The sequence below is a fragment of the Peromyscus californicus genome, unplaced genomic scaffold, assembly GCF_007827085.1.
Source record: "Peromyscus californicus insignis strain IS unplaced genomic scaffold, ASM782708v3 Scaffold_8__1_contigs__length_139910024, whole genome shotgun sequence".
In the NCBI taxonomy this organism is placed as follows: Eukaryota; Metazoa; Chordata; class Mammalia; order Rodentia; family Cricetidae; genus Peromyscus; species Peromyscus californicus.
Genome location: NW_026294606.1, coordinates 386673 through 407956, shown reverse-complemented (window position 1 = coordinate 407956; position 21284 = coordinate 386673). Strand labels below are relative to the sequence as shown.

At 36.5% G+C, this 21284-nt stretch overlaps 1 protein-coding gene across 1 annotated transcript in view; it reads right to left on the bottom strand.

Moving 5' to 3' along the window:
• LOC128103696 (contactin-associated protein-like 3) overlaps nt 1-21284 on the bottom strand; it is a 168893-nt gene that overhangs the window by 64946 nt on the left and 82663 nt on the right. The window contains 4 exon segments of the mRNA XM_052728274.1: nt 8207-8313; nt 11419-11590; nt 14223-14363; nt 20706-20967. Of these exon segments, the coding sequence (XP_052584234.1) occupies nt 8207-8313; nt 11419-11590; nt 14223-14363; nt 20706-20967 (682 nt within the window).

Genomic DNA, 21284 nt, shown 5'->3' with positions numbered 1-21284 from the left:
TGAGAGACCCTGTCTCAAAGAAATAAGTGGGAGAGAGATAGAGTAGACACTTCTTCTGGTCTTTATGGGCATCCTTTCATACATAGGAGAGCACACACACACACACATACACACACCACACATTGGAGGTTACATTGGGAATGTGATACCGCTTTCAATAGAAAATCATCTGGTAACCTGTGAGGAGTGTAATCCATCTGTGTACATGTTTTCTTTTGTTTTTAAGTTAAGGATGATTATTTTGAAGCACAGTATTAAAGACCTAGGAGGTATTCTAGAGAAATTATGACTCCCAATCCTACATGCTGTTGATTCATGGTACTGTTCAAACACATGGCAACTATTCTTCAGAACTAAGTGTCAAAATTAAAGGAGGAAATATTACTCTAACTGTAATAACTTAAAATTCAGCAAATATTAGTTATAACTTACCCAGGTAATATGGTAAAAAATACACTGTAATATATCTTTAAAATAATTCAGTAATAATATCCTTTGCTTTAAATGAACATTTTAAAGACATAAATGCAAAGTATAAATCAGTAACTCCTCTTCATTAAAAATAATTGGAAAACATTAAGTATTTTGCAAATGAAAAATCATAATACTTCAAATTCAAAACAGGAGAGAAAAAATTTTCATGAAAATATTTTTATATAATGTTAATTTATTGTATGTGATTGAACATTTTCTTTTGTGCATATAAATATCATACCAAGATATGGAATTCTTAACTTTCAGTTTAAACTCCAAAGAAAGATAAGCAAGGTAACATGTTGACCTACAGGAAATACCCATTCATTGAAGCTAAGAATGCGTATAACTCCTTGGAGAAGGTACTTGATGAATGTCAGCCTTAGTGGTTCCTTTCATTAGAGTTTCAAAGGTCAAGCTTTTGCTGTAACAAAAAGCTCATTTTGATCTTTGGGGACAAATCAACTAAACAAATGAAATGTGTCAAAAAACATTTTGTAAAGGAAATGGGATGCATCTATATTATTATCATAAATACAGTTTTTACATTGAATTTTCTACACTTGCTTTCATAAATATTAATTCTAAAATATTTTCAAAAACTCAAGGAAAACAACACAAATTGTGTAATATTGGTGCAAAAAGCTAAAGTAAGTTCAGGAGATCATCATTAATCTACCTAAGATTTATCTACATTTGAATTGGGCTGCAGGCAAGCCCAATCCCATATTCCCTCACATATTGTCCTTGGAACATCATTAACCTTTATTGACCTTCTGAACAACAATCCTTTCCCCCAAACTACCCAGAGATCTCTGTGACTGTAACCAGACTCTTTCTTACAAAATAGCATCAATCATAATTTCCACTAAGGAGTAATGATTTCCAACCTTCTTTGGTTTAACACTGGACATACAATTGCTATTTAATAGAACCTTGGAATGCATTTTTAAGATTGCCTTCTTGGATTGCAATCCAAATTAGCCTCATATAAATGTAATTTTCTTTGATCCTGATTAGGCTGACTTTATTCATGGATTTTAAGAAAATTCAAAGGAAAGGTATGGGAGTTATTTTTCTCCAATTTCATAAAATAGAATATTTAGAGAACTACTTCTTTTTTAGAAATTGTGTGTGCCTATGTATATATTCATATGCACATGTGCATATTTGTGCATCTATGCATGAGGCAGATGGCAACTTCAGATATACTTCCTTAGTGCCACCCACAGTCTACCTTTCTTAACACAAGTTTTCTAGTTGGCCTGGGAATCATCAAATAGACTGGACTGGTTGGTCAGTGAGTGCTATTTCTTCCTATTCAGTACTGAAATTACAAGCACGGTATACCATGCCCAGCTTTTTACATTGGTTCTGAAAATTGAACTCCAGTCTTCATGCTTACAAGGTAAACACTAAACTAAATGAGATATCCCCTCAGTCAATAAAACTGCTTTTTGTTTGTAGTTTGCAAGAATAAATTTTAACTCTGAACATCTTTAAGGCAAACAATATTGTCATCCTAGAATGGCCCAGAATAAACTGTTCAAGTCAGCAGTATTGTTTCAATAAATTTTATAGGTTGGAACATAAGTCAGATGGATTGCCGTTTTGTCATTGTTTATTCCATTTGTGTGCATTTAATTGTCTGACAGAATTTATATCCATAGTTAGATTTGGGTTGTAGGCTCAGCTAGAGAACATATGCTAAGGAGAATGATTAAAACTTTTGTTTCTCTGAGTCCCCTGACCTTTTTTAATGACAAAAATACATGGATTAGTTGTGTGACTGTCCAAAACAAAAATGACCACTTATGAGTAAGTCTCATGACCAAGGGTTTGCTGAAACCCTGCTTCACTTGGTATATCTATTTGAAAACCCTAATTACTAAAACATATAATTATCAAGAACATGATTAGATCATGTTAAAATTTAACTATTTCCCTTTTCAATCTTCTGATATTTTGGGAGCTATATTTTGATGCTGTACATAGTCATGCATTAGCCAGATGAGTTCATGAACTATACCATGTAAGAGAAGATGATGGGTATGCAAGAAGGTACAAAGGAGTTAAGGAAGACATCAGGACTTGATGTTCAATATTATGCTTAGAGTGTAGAAGTCCTATGGAAGCAGATCTAATCACTGTGGCAGGTCTGATTTTGGAGGAATCCCTACAAAAAAGTGAAGTGTCTGTAGAAATTGAAGTCATTCTAATCCTAACGCATATTTGACAAGTCAATACACAGGAGGATTGGGGGTAGATTGTCTTCTCCCTTGACAGGCTCATGTAGAACTTCACTGCTGGGAGCCCATAGGTCTCCTCTAATTTTACTTGTGTCTCTAAGTGGAGATATAGCATGCCATACTCTGACTCCCCACTATAGTTTTTGAAAAACATCAGGTAAATCTCATGGAGTTGTGAAAAACTTTGGTAGGCACTTGGTATGAGTGAGTAGCAGGTGGTACTGAGGATTTGATGTCTGTGGTGGTTTGAATAAGAATGGCTGCCATAGGCTCAGATGTTTAATTGTTTAGTCATCAGGGAGTGGCACTACTTGGGAGAGTGCCGAGGACAATTGTAAGATGCTGTGGGATGGTCTGTATGGCAAATGTGTTGCTGATTGGTCAATAAATAAAACACTGATTGGCCATTGGCTAGGCAGGAAGTATAGGCGGGACAAGGAGGAGAATAAAGCTGGGAAGTGGAAGGCTGAGTCAGAGAGACATTGCCAGCCGCCACGATGACAAACAGCATGTGAAGATGCTGGTAAGCCACGAGCCATGTGGCAAGGTATAGATTAATGGAAATGGATTAATTTAAGCTGTAAGAACAGTTAACAAGAAGCCTGCCACGGCCATACAGTTTGTAACCAATATAAGTCTCTGTTTACTTGGTTGGGTCTGAGTGCTGTGGGACTGGCAGGTGAGAGAGATTTGCCCTGACTGTGGGCCAGGCAGGAAAACTCCAGTTACAGTAAGAGCCATGCCATAGTGCCTGCCTGAGTTAAGTTTCTGTTGTCCAGTATTGAGCCACTAACCAGAAACTTTTGTCATGCCTGGACAAGTCCTGAGTTATTAGAAAATAACTTATTTCCTTATCTTTCTGCTACAGTGACCATTAGTAACAGTGTTTTGTGGTTAGGTTGCTTGGTTGGGTTGCTTGGCAACTCAACAGTCCCCTGATCTTTTCCCAAAGAAAGTTTCCTGGTCTGCTTACTATAAAACCCACCTGAGAAAAATAAAAATTTGCAGCTTGATCAGAATACTGTCTTGCTGTCAATTCTTTGTGTCTCTTGTCCCTTTCATTTGCCATTCCCCCTTCTAGGGTTCTGCTGAAGATCCTGTTGGCCGGCCAGGACAGGAGAGATTCGAATGTGTGGCCTCTGTGGGGATCCACAGAGGTTTCCTAGTGAGATCTGAGCTTGCTTTCTCCAGCAGGGCTGCATTAGAGGATGGCTTGACTATGTGTGTGGTTACCAGGTGTTTGGAAGGGTCTGCACTTGGCTGTGCTAGGGGGAGGTCTTTTGCCCAGCCCCTTGTCATTCCTATAAAAAGCCCTTTTGAAGAGACAGAAGGGGCTGGTGGGTATTGATCCCGATCCTCCTGAAGCTACCCTGTGTTTCTGTCTGTCTTTTCCACACTATCTTTCTATTTAAATATTATCCCTCTCTCCTCAAGAGCATCCTGGGAAAAAGTGAGAGCTGGCCTCCCACAAGCCTCACTGGAATAGATGTGGTCTTGTTGGAGGAAATGTGTCACTTGGTGTGGGCTTAGAGGTTTCAAGGATCCAAGACATGCTCAATGACTTTTTCACTTCCTGCTGCCTGCTGCTCCAGATGTAGAACTCCCAGCACCTTATCCATTACAATGTCTGTGTATCACCACCATGCTGATAAAGGACTGAACCTTTGAAACTGTAAACAAGCCCCAACTAAATGCTTTCTCTTATAAGAGTTGCCGTGGTCATAGTGTCTCTTTACAGCAATAGAACACTGACTAAGACAATGTCTTAAACCATTTTCATAAAGACTTAGTGTGAGTGAATTGTTCCTAAGGAGAAATTCTTAGAAACATCATGGAGATGCACAGGAATTATCTGTAATTCCCAGAACAAAGTTATACTTCTGTTAAAGATTCTATAAGACTATTTCTACTATTAATTGTAGAAAGTTGGAATGCTGCAGATACAGTGCCAGTGCCCAAATCATCCTGGCAATCTTTAGTCTCCTAAAAGCCTTTTCCCCTACCTATCTCTTATTTCCTTTGAGATGAGAGATTATTTTTTATTGGTAACATAAAGAAAAATATTTGTATTTCATTTTATGTTTTTGGGTGCTTTTCCTGCACATATATCTATGTAACATGCATGTAGCTGGTGCTTCAAGGGGTCAGAATAGGGAATTTAATCCCTTGGAACTGGAATTGTGGGTGGCTGCGAGAATCCATATGTGTGCTTTGAACACAGGTCCTCTGGAAGAGCAGCTAGTGCTCTTAATCATTGAGTCATCTTTCCAGCACAGGAAAAAATATCTTAAAAGTAAAAGAAAATATTAAAACAAACAGAAAAAAGTGAGGTTTTAGCTTCTTCCATGTTCTAATTATTAACAAGTTGGTGGTCAATAAAATAATCTGGACTTTAAAATAAGCAGAATAATTCTTCAGTAAAGATAGACTACTTTAATATTTTTTCTTATTTTATTTATTTTGTGTGTTGAGGGGTATGTAACACACTGTGTGTGTAAATGTCAGAGGACGACTTGCAGGAATTAGTTCTCTTCTACTATGTGGGTTCCAGAAAACTCCTTTACCCACTGAGTCATCTGGAAATCCCAAGATAGATGATTTTCTAATACAGGAGAGACAGTATAGAATGCCATCTCCTAGAAATCTCACATTGCTATGTCCATCAAAAACACAAAAGAGGTTGATTAAAGCACACTGTTGGGATGAGACTATGCCTGCTCTAGCCACTCCATTCTGTGTGAACAGTGGCTTTTTAGGCTATTCTTTGCCCAGGAAGGCTCCATTGCATAAACATCTTTGGTCTTCAGCCTCAAATATAACACATGGCAGGGCGATTCTAACCCTAACTCTAACCCTAACCCTAACCCAAACCCTAATCCTAACTCTAACCCTAACACTTGAATTCAAACACAGAGGCAGGACAACTCTGAATCTTGGTGTTCATGTAAGTAATACCACCTGTCCAGTACTACACACAGGCACAGGATGATAAATAACTTTTTCCTAGAAGTAAAAAGGTACAGCAACATAAACTCATCAAAGTAGATTGGGCCTACTGTACTACATGGTATGTTAGACTCATAACAGAAAAACAAAGGCTTGAAAACTTTAATACCCCAGGTCAAGGGAGGATATGATATTTTTACCTGGACACCACAAGAGGAGGATTCCTAACAGTGTGGAGGTGGGCCATCACCTGACCACTTGGTGTGTGCATCAAGTGATCAACAAGCATAGAATTGATAGGTTGTCAGCTTAGCTTGATGCCATCTACTGATGGAACCTACTTGAATCACCGTTGATTCACTTATTTGTTCATCTGGACCTGGACCTGCACCTAACCTCCACTGTCCAGAGATGCTGTACCTTATATCTGAAGCTAGACCAGAGCTTGTGCCTGGCTTTGTAAGACTTTCAACAGCTCTCTATTGTATTCATTGTTTATTAACATCTTAGTAAACCACCTACTGTGACACTCTTCGCATCTCTACCAGATCTTTGTCCCTGCCTCCAGTAAGGTATCTTTGAATTTCTTGAAGTTTGTTATGACCTTTTAACCCCTTTGTAACCATTCTGTGACCTATAACATATACAGATATATTTATTGTTTGATGTGTAAATTAAAGCTGGAACACATGTCCATTTATGTTTCTTCCATAACACATTCCCACATCCTGAGATCTGGTTCAGTACATTTGGGTGAGATCTAGAGTTTATAATTGTTACAAGTTCCTAGTTACTTCAGGTGCTATTGTCTGAAGACCACCTTTCAGACATCCTAAAGAGAAAGTTCTGTAAACTTCCTCAGCTCAAATTCTTACTGTCATCAACTAGCTGGATGTTAAGCTACTTAACCTCTTTTTCTCCTAGTCTTTACAATGAAAGTAACAGTAATTTTTTATTTCTGAAGCTCCTCTAGAGTTTAAAGAGTTAATTCATGGAACTCACTAGAAAAAGACAGACATATTTAAAAACTCAATAAGTACACTCCTTATGATTCATTATCATCTCCACCAAAGAAAATCATGATTTAAGAGACCTTAATTGCCTCTTCTAAAACTTTACCATGTAGCACTTCTATCCAGTGGGTATTTTTTTTTAAATCTTTAACTATAATATATTCAAGCTTGAGAAATCTTGGCAAATGATTATTTTTCACCTTTCTCTGACTGAAAGGATTGTAGGAATTAAACCCTAAGTAAAGGAACAAGGTATTACAGTATGCATTCTAGATTTACTTTGAAAAGTTTTATTTGTGTGTGTATATTTGTTTGCATATATGTGTACATATGAGTGTATGTGTATACACATGTGTGTACATGCATGTTGTGCACATGCATGTGGAGACTAGAGGTTGACTTTAGGTTTCTTATTAACAGCTCTCCACCTTATTTAATTTAATTTTTTTTTTAAGACAGGATTTCTCTGTGTAGCCCTGGCTGTCCTGGAACTTGATTTGTAGACCAGGCTGACCTCAAACTCAGAGGTTTGCCTGTCTCTGTCTCCTGAGTGCTGGGATTAAAGGTCTATGCCACTATTTCCAGCTTCCACTTCATTTTTTGAGATGAGGTTTCTCACTCAACCTAGAGATTGCCAATTTGCTTAGGCTGGCTGGCCAGTAGCCCCAGGGATCCTCTTCTCTGTGTCTCCCTAGAACTGACATTACAGGCAAACTGCCATGTCTATCCTTTTATGTGGGGCTGGGACCTCACACCCTCATGCTTGCACAGGAAGCACCTTCCCACCCAACCACTTCCTTGTTCTGTATCTTATTCTCCTGTACTTATTTTACTACTGATGACAAGGTTCACTTTTACTCTACTTAGCATTACATGTGCATTCTCTTGCTGCCCTGGTATTAGATGAGGTTGGGTGCTGAGGCTGTAGCTCAGTGGTACAGTATTTGTCAGTCATGCACAAGGCCTAGGTTTAAGCTGCAGCATCAACTAAGCAAATATATAAATAAACAATAAATAAGGTGTGTAGTGGGTAGCTGTTACAGCTTTGACCTGGAACTACTACCCCCAGTGAGGCTTTCGGTAACTGTCACACCTACTTATAATCTGCCTCTGAGGTGGGCCTGAGACGGGAGCCCTTAAGACCTGAGATCCAAATGTGCCATCTCTCTTGGTTCCTGGTGATCCTGGATGCTGGATATAGACTAAGCAGAGTTCTCCAGAGAACACTGCTGGACTGTACTTCACCTCTCCCGGATCCTGTAACCTATCCCTTTACTTGCTGTAAGTTACCCCAAAATAAACCTCCCTTCTAACTATGTGGAGTTGCCTTAATAAATCCTCTAATAAAGGTGGCTTAAAATAAACCAGACATTAGTTGAGTGCTGCAATACTTATTCTGATATGTCTGCATGTTGAAGATATTCAGATAAACATAACTAATAAACAATGAAACAAAATTATCAAAATAGATAGTGAAAGGACAAGGAAGTCACAAACACACAAGGACTGAGTTGTGACACTTACAGGAATGGCAGGTTGCTCCAGTGTAACCTGTGCCTTCACAGTCACAGGAGAAGGTGTCCCATGACTGGGCACATTCACCCCCATGCTCACAGTAGCTAGGCAAACACCTATAAGAAAACAAACATAATTGTTATATCCCTTGTCTAATTATTACAAAATAAATATAAAAAATGGATTTGTATGGATTTGTAGCATATATAGAAACTCAACCTGACCAGTGAGTGCTCAGTCTGTCATCAAGGTTTCTAATAACTATAATTTTAGACAGTGAATTTTGTTGCATATGACAGCTAAATTTTCAATGTACCTTATTTTTTGTTCCTAATATCAAAACATTAACAGTATGTGGTTAGCAAAATTTATTTCAAACATAAAATAAAATTTATTAAAGCTCAATTACTACATTGTGGATATTTTTAATGAAAGGAGTGGCAGAAAAGAAGGAAAGAAAGGACAGAAATGTTTTCTGTGTTATAGCAACATATTTTGAGAAATATTGAATAATTTTTTAAAGTCATGTTGTTGCCTTTTACCTTTAGAGTAAACAATCTGCCTTTAAAAGACAATGTTAAAATGTCAATACCACTCAGATCCGCCTAATTTCATCTCAGTGACCTTTTGTTTCCTTCTTTTTTGCAAATATGGAAAATCTACTCTAAAATTTATAAGAATCACAAGGAACCCTGAACAGCCAAAACAAGCAGGAAAGAAAGAACAAAGTGAGAACTGGATATAAACCTATCATGTCTTATGAGTCATTGGTAAGATATCTAAGCAATAACTTGCAAGTGGAGAAAATCACACACATATCCCTGCTAGTTGACAGCCTCCATCACTCACGTGTATGCCTGTCAGACACCTCCTATGAATTGTACTGATGGCTGAGTTGGGGCTGCACCTTGCCTGGCAAGCAGGTTTATTGGTTAGCCCACGACCAGAGCCTTCCCAACACGTTCCTGTGACCAGAGCCTGGGGCTTCCCTGTGGATGCAGTCTTGGGTCTATTTCAAGAATTCTAATTCCATAGGCAATCATGAGAGTAACTAGAGCAACTTCTTACACAATGCTCCTTTATCTTCAAATTAATTATCTTTTCCTACAAATCAACCCAATGTTCACAGTAAAAATTATTCTGTGCCAAATTAAATTCCTATAAGTGAATTTTTCATTTGGTAGGAACAATGTTTTTTTTTTTTTTTTTTTTTTTTTTTTTTTCGAGACAAGGTTTCTCTGTGTAGCTTTGCGCCTTTCCTGGAACTCGCTTTGGAGACCAGGCTGGCCTCGAACTCACAGAGATCCGCCTGGCTCTGCCTCCCGAGTGCTGGGATTAAAGGCGTGCGCCACCACTGCCCGGCGGAACAATGTTTTTTTAATACATCATCAAACATGATTATAAACTAAAATTTGCTTAGCTGGTAATTGTACAATTCATGTTTAAAATAATATGACTAACTCTTCCCCACATAGTAGAATGTAATAAATTCCATTTGTAGTATAATTTAATTTTTAAACAGTATCATTAATAAATTAATTTTTACTTTATTTTTAGTTGACATATAACAATAATTGTACAGATTTTTGTGATATTTTCATCCATGATAAGCATTAATTGTTGCTGAGAGCAGACATCAAAAGGAAGACACCAGGGCATAGAATTTATTGAAATAATGTTCTTCCATGAATGAGCAAGTGATTACTTTCTGCCAAAATCATTACAGATATAATTCTGGGAATAGGAAGACTGAGTCAGGAGATGTTGCCAGCTGCTGCCATGAGAAGCAAGATGTAAAGATACCAGTAAGTCACAAGCCATGTGGCAAGGTATAGATTTATAAAAATGGGTTAATTTAAGATGTAAGATCTAGCTAGCAAGAAGCCTGAGCTATTAGGCCATACAATTTTAATTAATATAAGCCTTTGTGTGTTTATTTGGGTCTGAGTGGCTGTGGGCCTGGGTGGGACTGGAGAAAACTCCAGCTACAGATAGAGAATGCAACTGACAGAGAAACATCTTTTCTTTAGAAAAAAATCTTTCTCATTTTTGTCTGCTTCTGTGTGTGTGTTGGAGGGGAGCATGTTATGCACATGTGGATGCCAGAGGACATTAGGTATTGGTCCTCATCTCCCTTGTTTGAAATGGTCTTTTGTTCGCTACTGCAAACAATAGGCAAGCTGATCTGTGAGCTTCAAGAGGTTATCTTGTTTCTGCCTTGCATCTCACCATCTGGGATTACAGATTTACACTCTGGTTTGTGAATTTATATAGGTTCTGAGGATCTACACTCAGGTTCTCATATTTGAATGGCAAGTGCTTTATCCACTGAACTATCTTCCAGCTCTAGTTTTTAAAACTTAAAATGTTTTTCATGTTTCTCTGTTTTTCATTAAGTATGTTGCTATGCGGTGTTCATTGATTTCTGTGGCTCAAGCTTCTCTAAAATTTTACTTTATATTTATCCTGCAGAAGAGACAGTTTTGTCTGGTGCCAGAAACTGAAAGATAGTAGCTTATCTGATTCTACTGCACAGAATTATCGGCTGCCAGTATGGGGGTACAATGAACAAGCTAGGTAACTGTGAACCTGGAACCATTTTGAATTAAAGTTCATAAAGGATGTATCCTCTTAAAAAAATCTTTAAATATTTTATTTTATGTATATGGGTGTTCTGCCTTCATTTGTGTCTGTGCACCACATGTGTGTCTGATGCCCTCAGAAGTCAGGAGAGGGTGTCACATCTGGAATTGGAGTTACAGACAGTTGTGAGTTGCCAATGTGAATGCTGGGAATTGAATTTATATCCTCTGGAAGAATACTCAGTGCTCTTAACTGCTGCATCTCTCCGGTCCAATATTTTAAAAAGAGCATTTATTTGTATGTATGTGTCTGAGTGAATATATTCTACATATAGTGGAAAATATCTGCATCTGGAATATAAGTGCATCTGGAGCTGGAGTTAAAGGTGGTTGTGAGCTGCCAGACATGGATGCTGAGAACTGAACTCAGATTCTGTGTAATGCCAGTATGAACTCTTAACAGCTGAGCCATTACTATAGTCACACAGAATATGTCTTCTGATAAAGTACTATAATTTGAAAAAATTAAAACAATGAGAGATGCAAAAGAGTCTAATCTTCATTGTGAATGTGACTATATTATTTTCAGCTTTAAATTTTGAAAAGAGACATGCTAAAATGACCCCGCAAAGCTCTTACCTGTCTATGATGCCACAGGAATCTATCTGGAGATCACTGAAGCCCCCCAGCACTCCCTGCTGTATTGAAATAGGATCCACTACTTTGTCACCAATAGAAATGAGCTCCAGGCAGCCCTGGAAGCCTCCAAAAGAACTTTCACATCCAAAGCTAGAGTTGTTGTTGGGACAGCCTGAGTATGAGACATAAAGATGAGAAAATCAAGGACCATGACAGAACTGTTTGTTCCTTGGGGACTGAAGGCTTCTGCTTGTAGACATCCTTGAGGAATGAACTTTGACCTTACCTGACACAGTGACAGCCCTCATCAGAAAGGGGGCTAATCTAAGGACACAAGTTAGAACTGATTGAAGGTAAAATAATACTAGAATTGAGGATTTTAAAAACTGAAATAAATTAAAAAATTAAAAATAAAATTAACAATTTTCATAGCCAGAACTGTTGCACATCCAAGTGAAATTTGACTTTTCTTTTAAACCTTGTCAATAATATTAATATATTTTAACATAATTTTGTATACATGAAAGAAATGAAAATGGAGGTAAAATTAGAATAGTTTAAATTGGAGGTCACACTTGATTTAAGAGGTGCTGGTTTCCTGAATCATGAAAAATGCTGCCTACAAAATGCAGTTGGATACTCTAATTTATCTAAAACAAATTAAATGCCTACCCAGTTGGTGTTTTATATGTTGTCATGTATGTGCATTTGAGACTGTTTTAAAACATTTTGTGTTCCAACTTGATAGAAATATTTACGTTGGCTTTTCTATTAATTTTTAAAATCAAGTTCTTTAATCATGTGTTAACCAAAGACTATACTCTAATTTAACACCAAAAACACTAGGAGCTCCCACATGGTTAGAATACATGGTAGTAAACAAAAGTCAGCAGTGTAGAATATTCCATGGGTACAAAGAATAAAACAGACACTTGGTTATTTCAGAAAGGATAAGTAAAATATTGTTTTATCACACTCATCAAATTAGTTTCAGCTGAATTACAAGTGTCAATGCTTGTGTCATAGTTTCTTTTTATTACATGGGTTTTTGGAAGTGCAATACTTATATAAGAAGCATGAGCATCAGGTGGCACCTTGTGGTACAGGCCTGTAATCCCAGACATTCAGGAGACTAATCTCAAGTTCAAGGTCTACCTGAGATGAACAGTGAGCTCAAGGCCAGCTTGGGCAACTTAATGAGACATTGTTTTAAAGTAAAAGTAAGAAGAGGTTTAAGGCTATAACTCAGTGGTAGAGCAAGGTTTTAGGCTCAGCTCACAGTAACACACACACACACACACACACACACACACACACACAGCATGCACACATATGAGCAAGGGTATGGGTAATTTAAATTAAGCAGTATTATCCCATTTAGTCCAAACATACAAAAACTTGAATATGTTGCCACCTTCTACTGAGCTGTAAAATATAACCCTAATGATAGCGCTTTAATTCATATATTGCCAAGTAAGGAAAGGATAAAAATGACTACTCTAGTTAAGGAAAGCACAACTAACCATTTTAACATGGCTTTTAGTTTAAAGACATCTGCAGGATAACATGAGATATCTATCTAAATGAATGGTTCTCAACCTTCCTAATGCTGCAACCCTTTAATACAGTATCTCATGTTGTGGTGACCCCCAACCATAAATTTTTTTCATTGTTATTTCATAAGTGAAATTTTGTTAATATTATAAATCATAATGTAAATATCTAATATACAGAATATCTATGAAAGGGTCATGTGACTCCACAGGGGTTGTGACCCACAGGTTGAGAACCACCAATTTAAAGCAAGGGTTTGAATATTCCAATAAATGCAGAAAAACTGAAACTATTGACTCTAAATTCTGGAATAAGACAAGGATGCCTATTCTCTCTGCTCTTATTCAATATAGTGCTTGATGTCTTGGAGAGGAATAAAATAAAAGAAAGTAAAGAGCCAAACACAAAAGGAGGAAGTCAAAATTTCCCTGTTTTCAGATTAAATGATCATATGCTTCAAAGACCCTGAAGACCCTGCCAGAAAACACTTAGATATGTCAAACACATTCAGAAAAGCAGCATGATATCAAATCAACTTTTAAGAACCAATTGCATTTGTACATATACCAACAGCAAATTTGCTGAGAAAGCAATCAGGAAAAAGAAATCCATTCATAGTAGCTTTAAAAATATGCAGAAATAAATCTAATCAAGGATATGAAAGACCTCTACAATAATAAAGCTTAAGTAGTGGAAAAATAAATTAGAAGAAAGCACTAGTAGATGAAAAGGCATTTCCCATGCTCATGGAAAGGCAGAACTATTATTGAGAAAATGATTGAAAATGTATCATAAGATTCCATGTAAAACAATTACTATGGACAATATGATATGTTTTACCATCTGACTTTTAGAGGTGTAACATTATCTGCTTGTGAATTATATTATAGTATTTGACATTTGAGAAATTCCATGTGAACTACAATGTAGTTTCCTTTGATATTAAGTGGAATTAAGAAGTATTGAAATAGCAAACTAAACTTTCTATAGATATTCCTTTTTGTATGGGAAATAATAATATTTTTGTTCTTAAAAGAAAACCAAATACATTTATATGAAGAAAGAAAGAAATTCTTTCTTATCTAGTGGCTTGTTCTGTTCTCTGATCTTCAGACAAATTTATTAGGGTACACAATATATTACCACAGTATTAATGTAATATGTAAATATGATAAGAGATTTATAATGAAGGACAGTGAAGACCAAATGGCCCCAGTGTTGGTCAATGTAGTGGAATTGCCTTCTCTTACCTCCAAAATAGTAAGTATTGCTTGAATGAGTCCACACAGACACCAGAGTCTGAGCAGAGTCTCCATCTACCACAAGGCTTAGATGGCTCCCCTTAGCAGACAAGGAAACTGAGTGCCACAGCCCATCACTCAGTACAGCACCTAGAAAAACAACGGAATTACAGATAACTAAATTTTGAAAAGTGTATCACTGAATAATTAAGAGAAAAGCATGATTTATGTGCAGACATATTACTGAGAGGAATAAATTAGCCATTTTTCTATAATGAAATGAATTCATTTACTATGACAATACCTGAGGAAAGCATCACCTCCTCTAAAGAATCCTTGCAGTAAATGATGATAACACACTTAAAGCTCTGCCTTAAATTTAATTATTCAAATATATATGCCAAAAGTCTTTACCAATGGAGTTCAAAATGCAATTTACTTCAGTCCTCAAATGCAAAATTTACTGGCTTCACTGAATCTAACAAAAAGAAATTATTTTGAAAAGTTAGAAGAATGAATTATAAACCTGAGTCAAGGGCAATTGTGAAGGGTTTTGAATGGGAGAGAAAGATCACTGAGCTGCCAATGGTGGGGGTGAGGGGTGGTGGGGGAAGCAGTGGCATTCAGACAAGCACTGTGCTTTTCACCAAGCAAGCTACTTCATAGCTGTTAATTGCAGGAAACTGACAGCAAGGCAAAGTTACTTTTGTCCATACAAATACAAACTATAATGCCTGTTAAGATACAGTTGGTTATGGAACTGACTTATATCTGTCTATAAATTCGTTTTTGAATTACTTATCTTTAAATATGTATAGTGCTTTGAGTTCTCCTTTTTAACTAACTGATTGTGACATCTTACTGATTTAGTCATTAATTAGTCAGGCTTATACATGTACTAATTAGTATATGTTCAAGTGTTGTGTGAATGAACACATGATAATAGTCTGACTGCAGGTATTTTAAAACATCATTATTTATTATTTTTATTTATTTATTTTTTTAAGATGTGTGTGTGTGTGTGTGTGTGTGTGTGTGTGTGTGTGTGTGTGTGTGTGCTCCCTGTGTGTGGGTTGTGGAGGCCAGAAGCTGGAGTTATAGGTAGTTGTGAATCCTTTCACATGAGTGTTGAGAACCAAATTTCAGTCATCTGGAAAAACAACAAAAGCTCTTTATAGCTAAGCCATTTCTATATGTCACTCCTCTAATTTATACTGAAAAAAAAGATTCAGTAGAATTCATTACATTTAAGTTAGAAATTATTAAATTAATTAAGCCATTTGTATAGTATAGATACTATTTTAAACTTTTTTTCATGTGCTCTTTTGCCAAGAACTACAGCATTTTATATTCAGTGACAAAATATCACTCTCATAAACCTATGAAATAAAGCAAAATACTAGTTGATTTAAGATATTTATTAGATTTAATTATAGTTATTGTGTAAGCCAGAACTGCAGAAAATGCTTTCTCAGCACTTCATTGCACCAAAAATACATAAAACACATCAACAATAATTACTGTAGAAAAAAATCAAATAGTCTTCAAAATGGAGGAAAGAGATCTCTGGGTATCTGTCTTTTGTAGGAAAGGGTTAATTTGATTATATAAGGTTGTGAACCTTTCTCTTTGACAAAATGCTTTTTCAACTAGCTGAAGTGATTGAAATGAACTTATAGAAAACAGATAATAGTGCATCTCATCCACAGTCAACACACTCTATACAGTGAAATTCTTCTTTTTGTTTGGATGGTCAGAGCTGGCTGAATTTGCATTTGTAATTTCATTTTTAGCATTTGTTTTGGCTAGAAGTGTATAGTACTTATGAACCCTCTTTTGCACTGGCTTTACTAGTGTATAAAGAGGTAAACACAAATGTAAAAACAAGCACATGCATCTTCCCAATGATGGAGACTTAGCCTTTCTTTGTTTTAAAAACATTTCCTTTAGAAAATGTGTAAATTCTTTCTGTTGCTTTGAAGTATCATAAATGCTTTAAAATTTCTACCCAGTTCTTTTACAACTCAGGGGCATGCTTTTCTTAGGTCCTTGGAGACATTTCTTTGAAATATAGGCATCAAAGAAGCCAGCATATCTCTCTGCAGGATTTTAGCTTAGGTGGAGCTGTAAATTGTAACTATATTCTTGTCAAAGAGGTATTAGATTTTTGGTTTTCCTCTGGACAAAGGCAAATCACCAGAGAAATTTAGGTTGAACTTGGGTAGCAATTAGTACTATGAAACTCTGCTTGAAGACAACTTTTTTTTTTTTGTCTTGAGCGTACATATACAATGGGCTAAATCTGGCTGTTACATCAAAGGAAGCGATGCTGGGGAGGAAGAAATAGCTCAAGTGTTAAAAGCACTTACTACTCTTCCAGAAGACCTGAGCTTGGTTACCAGTACCAATGTCCCACAGCTGATAACTGCCTGTAACTCTAGCTCCTAGGGATACATACAATGTTTTCTTCTGGCTTCTGAGAATACCTGTACACACATCACACACACACACACACACACACACACACACACACACACACACACACACACACACACACACAAGAAAACCTCTCTAAAAAAGAATGAGATAACTTGTCTCTGTGATCTCATTAGCAATTATCTGAGACACCTTACATTCTCAGTTAATACATATCCAGTAATAAAACTATTTCGTTGTTTTCTACCTTGTGAAGGGAATTCACTGAATAAGCAAGTGATTTTATCTTCGTTTTGTCAATACTTGTTCCTTCATTGATTAATGAATTCAACAAAATGTCTGATATAAGTTTACATATGTTTTTAACTCAAGATTTTACACTTGATCCAGGGAGTGGTTACTGTTAAGGAGAAAATAGTATTCCACAAAATTGGAAAATCTAAAAAAAATGGACAAATTCTTTGATAGATACATCTTACCAAAGTTAAACCAAGATAAGATAAACAATTTAAATATGTCAATAACTTAAGGAAATAGAAGCAGTCATTAAAAGTCTCCCAACAACAACAAAAAAAGCCCAGGGCCAGATGGGTTTTTAATGCAGAATTCCACCAGACTTTCAAAGAAGAGCTAATACCAATACCCTTCAAATTATTCCACAAAATAGAAACAGAATGATCGATCATTGCCAAATTCTTTCTATGAGGCCACAGTCACCCTGGTACCCAAACCACACATAGACTTAACAAAGAAAGAGAATTACAGAACTATTTCACTCATGAACATTGATGCAAAAATAATAAAATACTGGCAAACTGAATCCAAAAACACATTAAAAAGATCACCCACCATGACCAAATAGGCTTCATCCTAGAGATGCAGGGATGGTTCAACATATGAAAATCGCTCAATGCAATCCACCACATAAACAAACTGAAAGAAAAAAAAATCCTACATGATCATCTCATTAGATGCTGAAAAAGCCTTTGATAAAATCCAACACCCCTTAATGATAAAAGTCTTGGAGAAATCAGGGATACAAGGTACAAAACATAATAAAAAGCAATATACAGCAAGTGATTGCCAATATCAAATTAAATGGAGAGAAACTCAAAACAGTTCCACTTAAATCAGGAATAAGATAAGGTTGTCCCCTCTCTCCATACCTATTCAATATAATACTGAAGTTTTAGCTAGAGAAATAAGACAACTAAAGGAAATCAAGGGAATATAAATTGGAAAGGAAGAAGTCAAAGTATCATTATTCGTAGATGATATGATAGTATACATAAGCAACTCCCCAAACTCTACCAGAGAATTCCTGCAGCTGATAAACACCTTTAGTGAAGTGCCTGGATACAAGATTAACAACAACAACAACAAAAATCAGTAACCCTCCTACATACAAATGATAAATGGGCTGAGAAAAAAATCAGAGAATCAATCCTTTACAATAGCCTCAAATAATATAAACTATCTTGGTGTAATTCTAGCCAAGCAAGTGAAAGACCTGTATGCCAAGAACTTCAAGTCTTCAAAGAAAGAAATTGAAGAAGATATCAGAAGATGCAAAGATCTCCCATGCTCATGGATCAGTAGGATTAACATAGTAAAAATGGCCATCTTACCAAAAGCAATCTACAGATTCAGTGCAATCCCCATTAAAATTCCAACACAATTCTTTACAGACCTTGAAGGGACAATACGCAACTTCATATGGAAAAACAAAAAATCCAGGATAGCTAAAATAATCCTGTACAATAAAAAAACTTCCAGAGGTGTCACCATTCTTGATTGTAAGCTCTACTACAGAATTATAGTAATAAAAACCACAAGGTATTAGCATAAAAACAGACAAGTGGATCAATGAAATGAATCAGAGACCCTGACATAAATCCACACACTTATGGATACCTAGATTTTTGACAAAAATGCCAAAATCATATAGTGGAAAAAAAGAAAGCATCTTCAACAAATGTGCTGGTCTAACTGGATGTTGGCATGTAGAAGAATGAAAATCGATCCATACCTATCACTCTATACAAGTAGATCAAAGTCATCAATATAAATCCAGATACACTGAACCTGATAGAAGAGAAAGTAGGAAATAATCTCAAATGCATTGGCATGGGAGACGACTTCCAATAGCACAGGCGCCAAGATCAACAATTAATAAATGGGGCCTCATGAAACGAAAAATTTATGTAAGGCAAAGGACACTATGAATATGACAAAAAGGCAGCCTACAGAATGGGGAAAAGATCTTCACTAATCCACATCTGACAGAGGAGTGATTCCCAAAATATATAAAGACTTGAGAAACTAGATATTAATAAACCAAATATTCCAATTAAAAAATGCGGTACAGATCTAAACAGAGAATTATCAACAGAAGAATCTCAAATGGCCCAGAAACACTTCATGAAATCTTCAACATCCTTAGCCATCAGGGAAATGCAAATCAAAATGACTCTGAGATTCCATCTTACACCTGTCAAAATGGCTAAGATAAAAAACACAAGCAATAGCTCATGCTGGAGAGAATGTGGAACAAGGGGAACACTCCTCCATTGTTGGTGGGAGTGCAAACTTGTACAGCCACTTTGGAAGTCAGTGTGGCAGTTTCTCAGAAAACTGGGAAACAACCTACTTCAAGACCCAGCTATACTGCTCTTGGTCATATACCCAAAGGATGCTCAATCATACCTCAAGGACACTTGCTCAAATATGTTTGTAGCAATTTTATTTGTAATAGCCAGACCTGGAAACAACCTAAATGTCCATCAACCAAAGAACGGATAAATAAAATATGGTACATTTACATAATGGAGTATTACTCAGCTATTAAAAACAATGACATCAGGAAATTTGAAGGCAAATGAATAGAACTAGAAAAAATCATCCTGAGTAAGGTAACCCAGACACAGAAAGACAAACATGATATGTTCTCACTCATAAGTGGATATTAGCTGTAAAATAAAGAATAACCAGGCTGCAATTCATAGCCCTAGAGAGGCTAAGTAACAAGGAGGATTGATGGGGGGACACCCAGATCTCCCTGGGAAGGGGAAATAGAAGAGATTTCATGAGTGAACTTTTGGTTATATCTGTGGGGTCACTTCAGTAGAGGATTGACATGTAAGACAGTGGTGGGAAACTCTCTCTGAATGTGGGTATCACAATTAGAGAGCTGAAGGTGGATAGAGGAAAGATTGTTGAAGAAGCTAGTCCACACATTTGAGTTCCATTCTTGCTGAAAGAGCACTTCTGTTCCCTGCTGCTTTTGCCCTTAAACATCAGACTATAGCTTCTTTCACCTTCCAACATGGACTCTATGTCACCAACCCTCCAGGGAGCTTCTGTGTCTTCATGTCAGGGAGTATGGACACCTTTAGCTTCTTAGACTGAACAGCTACCTGATTTCTGCTTCTCTAGGGCATACAAGGCCATTCTTAGATTATCTAGCCTTCTATAGTTTAAATAAATCTTTTATAATATATGCATATTTTGGTTCTATTGCCACAGAGAACCCTGACTAATATACAGGCTAACCGGGGAAATGATCAAACATCAATCAGTGAAAGAATAAGGCTTCTTGTTCTTTGTTAGCACCTCTCATGACAGAATTGTGGTTATCAATCATCTACTCTGTTACAGAATATCTCCCCACCAAACAAAAAATACATAAAGCAAAAGGGAGAATCTGGGAAGCAAGAAGAAAAGTGAATGTTTCTATGTTGTGCCTACTTTATGAGATCCTCCTGTATTTCTTTTGGATGGAAGTTAGGTCTGTCAGGAAACAGAGCCTAAGGATATCACATGCATGTTCAGGTATATTGGTATTTTTGTCTGCAGAAATATACATTTTTATTTTTGTATCTGAACATTTTGAGCCAAAATATTACTGTTGTAATGGTTGCATGTCACAATATAAAGTCTTGAGTAATCTGAAGAGAGGTCAAACTCTTTTCAAATAGAAACATCAAACATCTTATTCCATCCCTTACTGATTCTACAGACTGACTCTTGTTTGTGAGGTTTAGGGTTATATATTACCTGTTGTGTTGTTCCACAGGGGTTGTCCTGGCTCAGAGAGGCTCAGTATGAGTTTTCCATCCCTAAGAAAGAGGATCAAACTTCCTGAACCATGCTCCAGTTGCCGAAAAAGCACATGTCCTGCCTTGTTCCACGTTCGAAACTGAAAAATGAGGGACATTTTATCTTCCCTTAAATTGCCTGGCAAAGCCAGATAACTCTTAGAACTCAGAAAAGTCACTGGAACTGTCTGTGGTTGTGGACACATGAAGGACACATTTCCCTATAAATAAAACAAAAGGGTAGGTTGAAAAGCCTTGTAGTGGTGATTCTGCCCCATTAAAGATAGATGTGATAAAGCTGTACACAGGATTTTCTATCCTGGATTTTACAAAATACCTGGATTTGTACTTATAAAGCTTAAATCTATTATATTTATCTTTCAGTGTAAGCGTTGTTATCATCAGGTCAAACTATTCCTATGGCTTTTTTTTTTGGTGAAATTCTCTACTTTTCTATTTGTCAGTGGTTGCAAAGGCATTCAATATATGCTAATTCAATAAGAGTTTGTTTTGTCATTTATTTTATCTTCCATTCCCT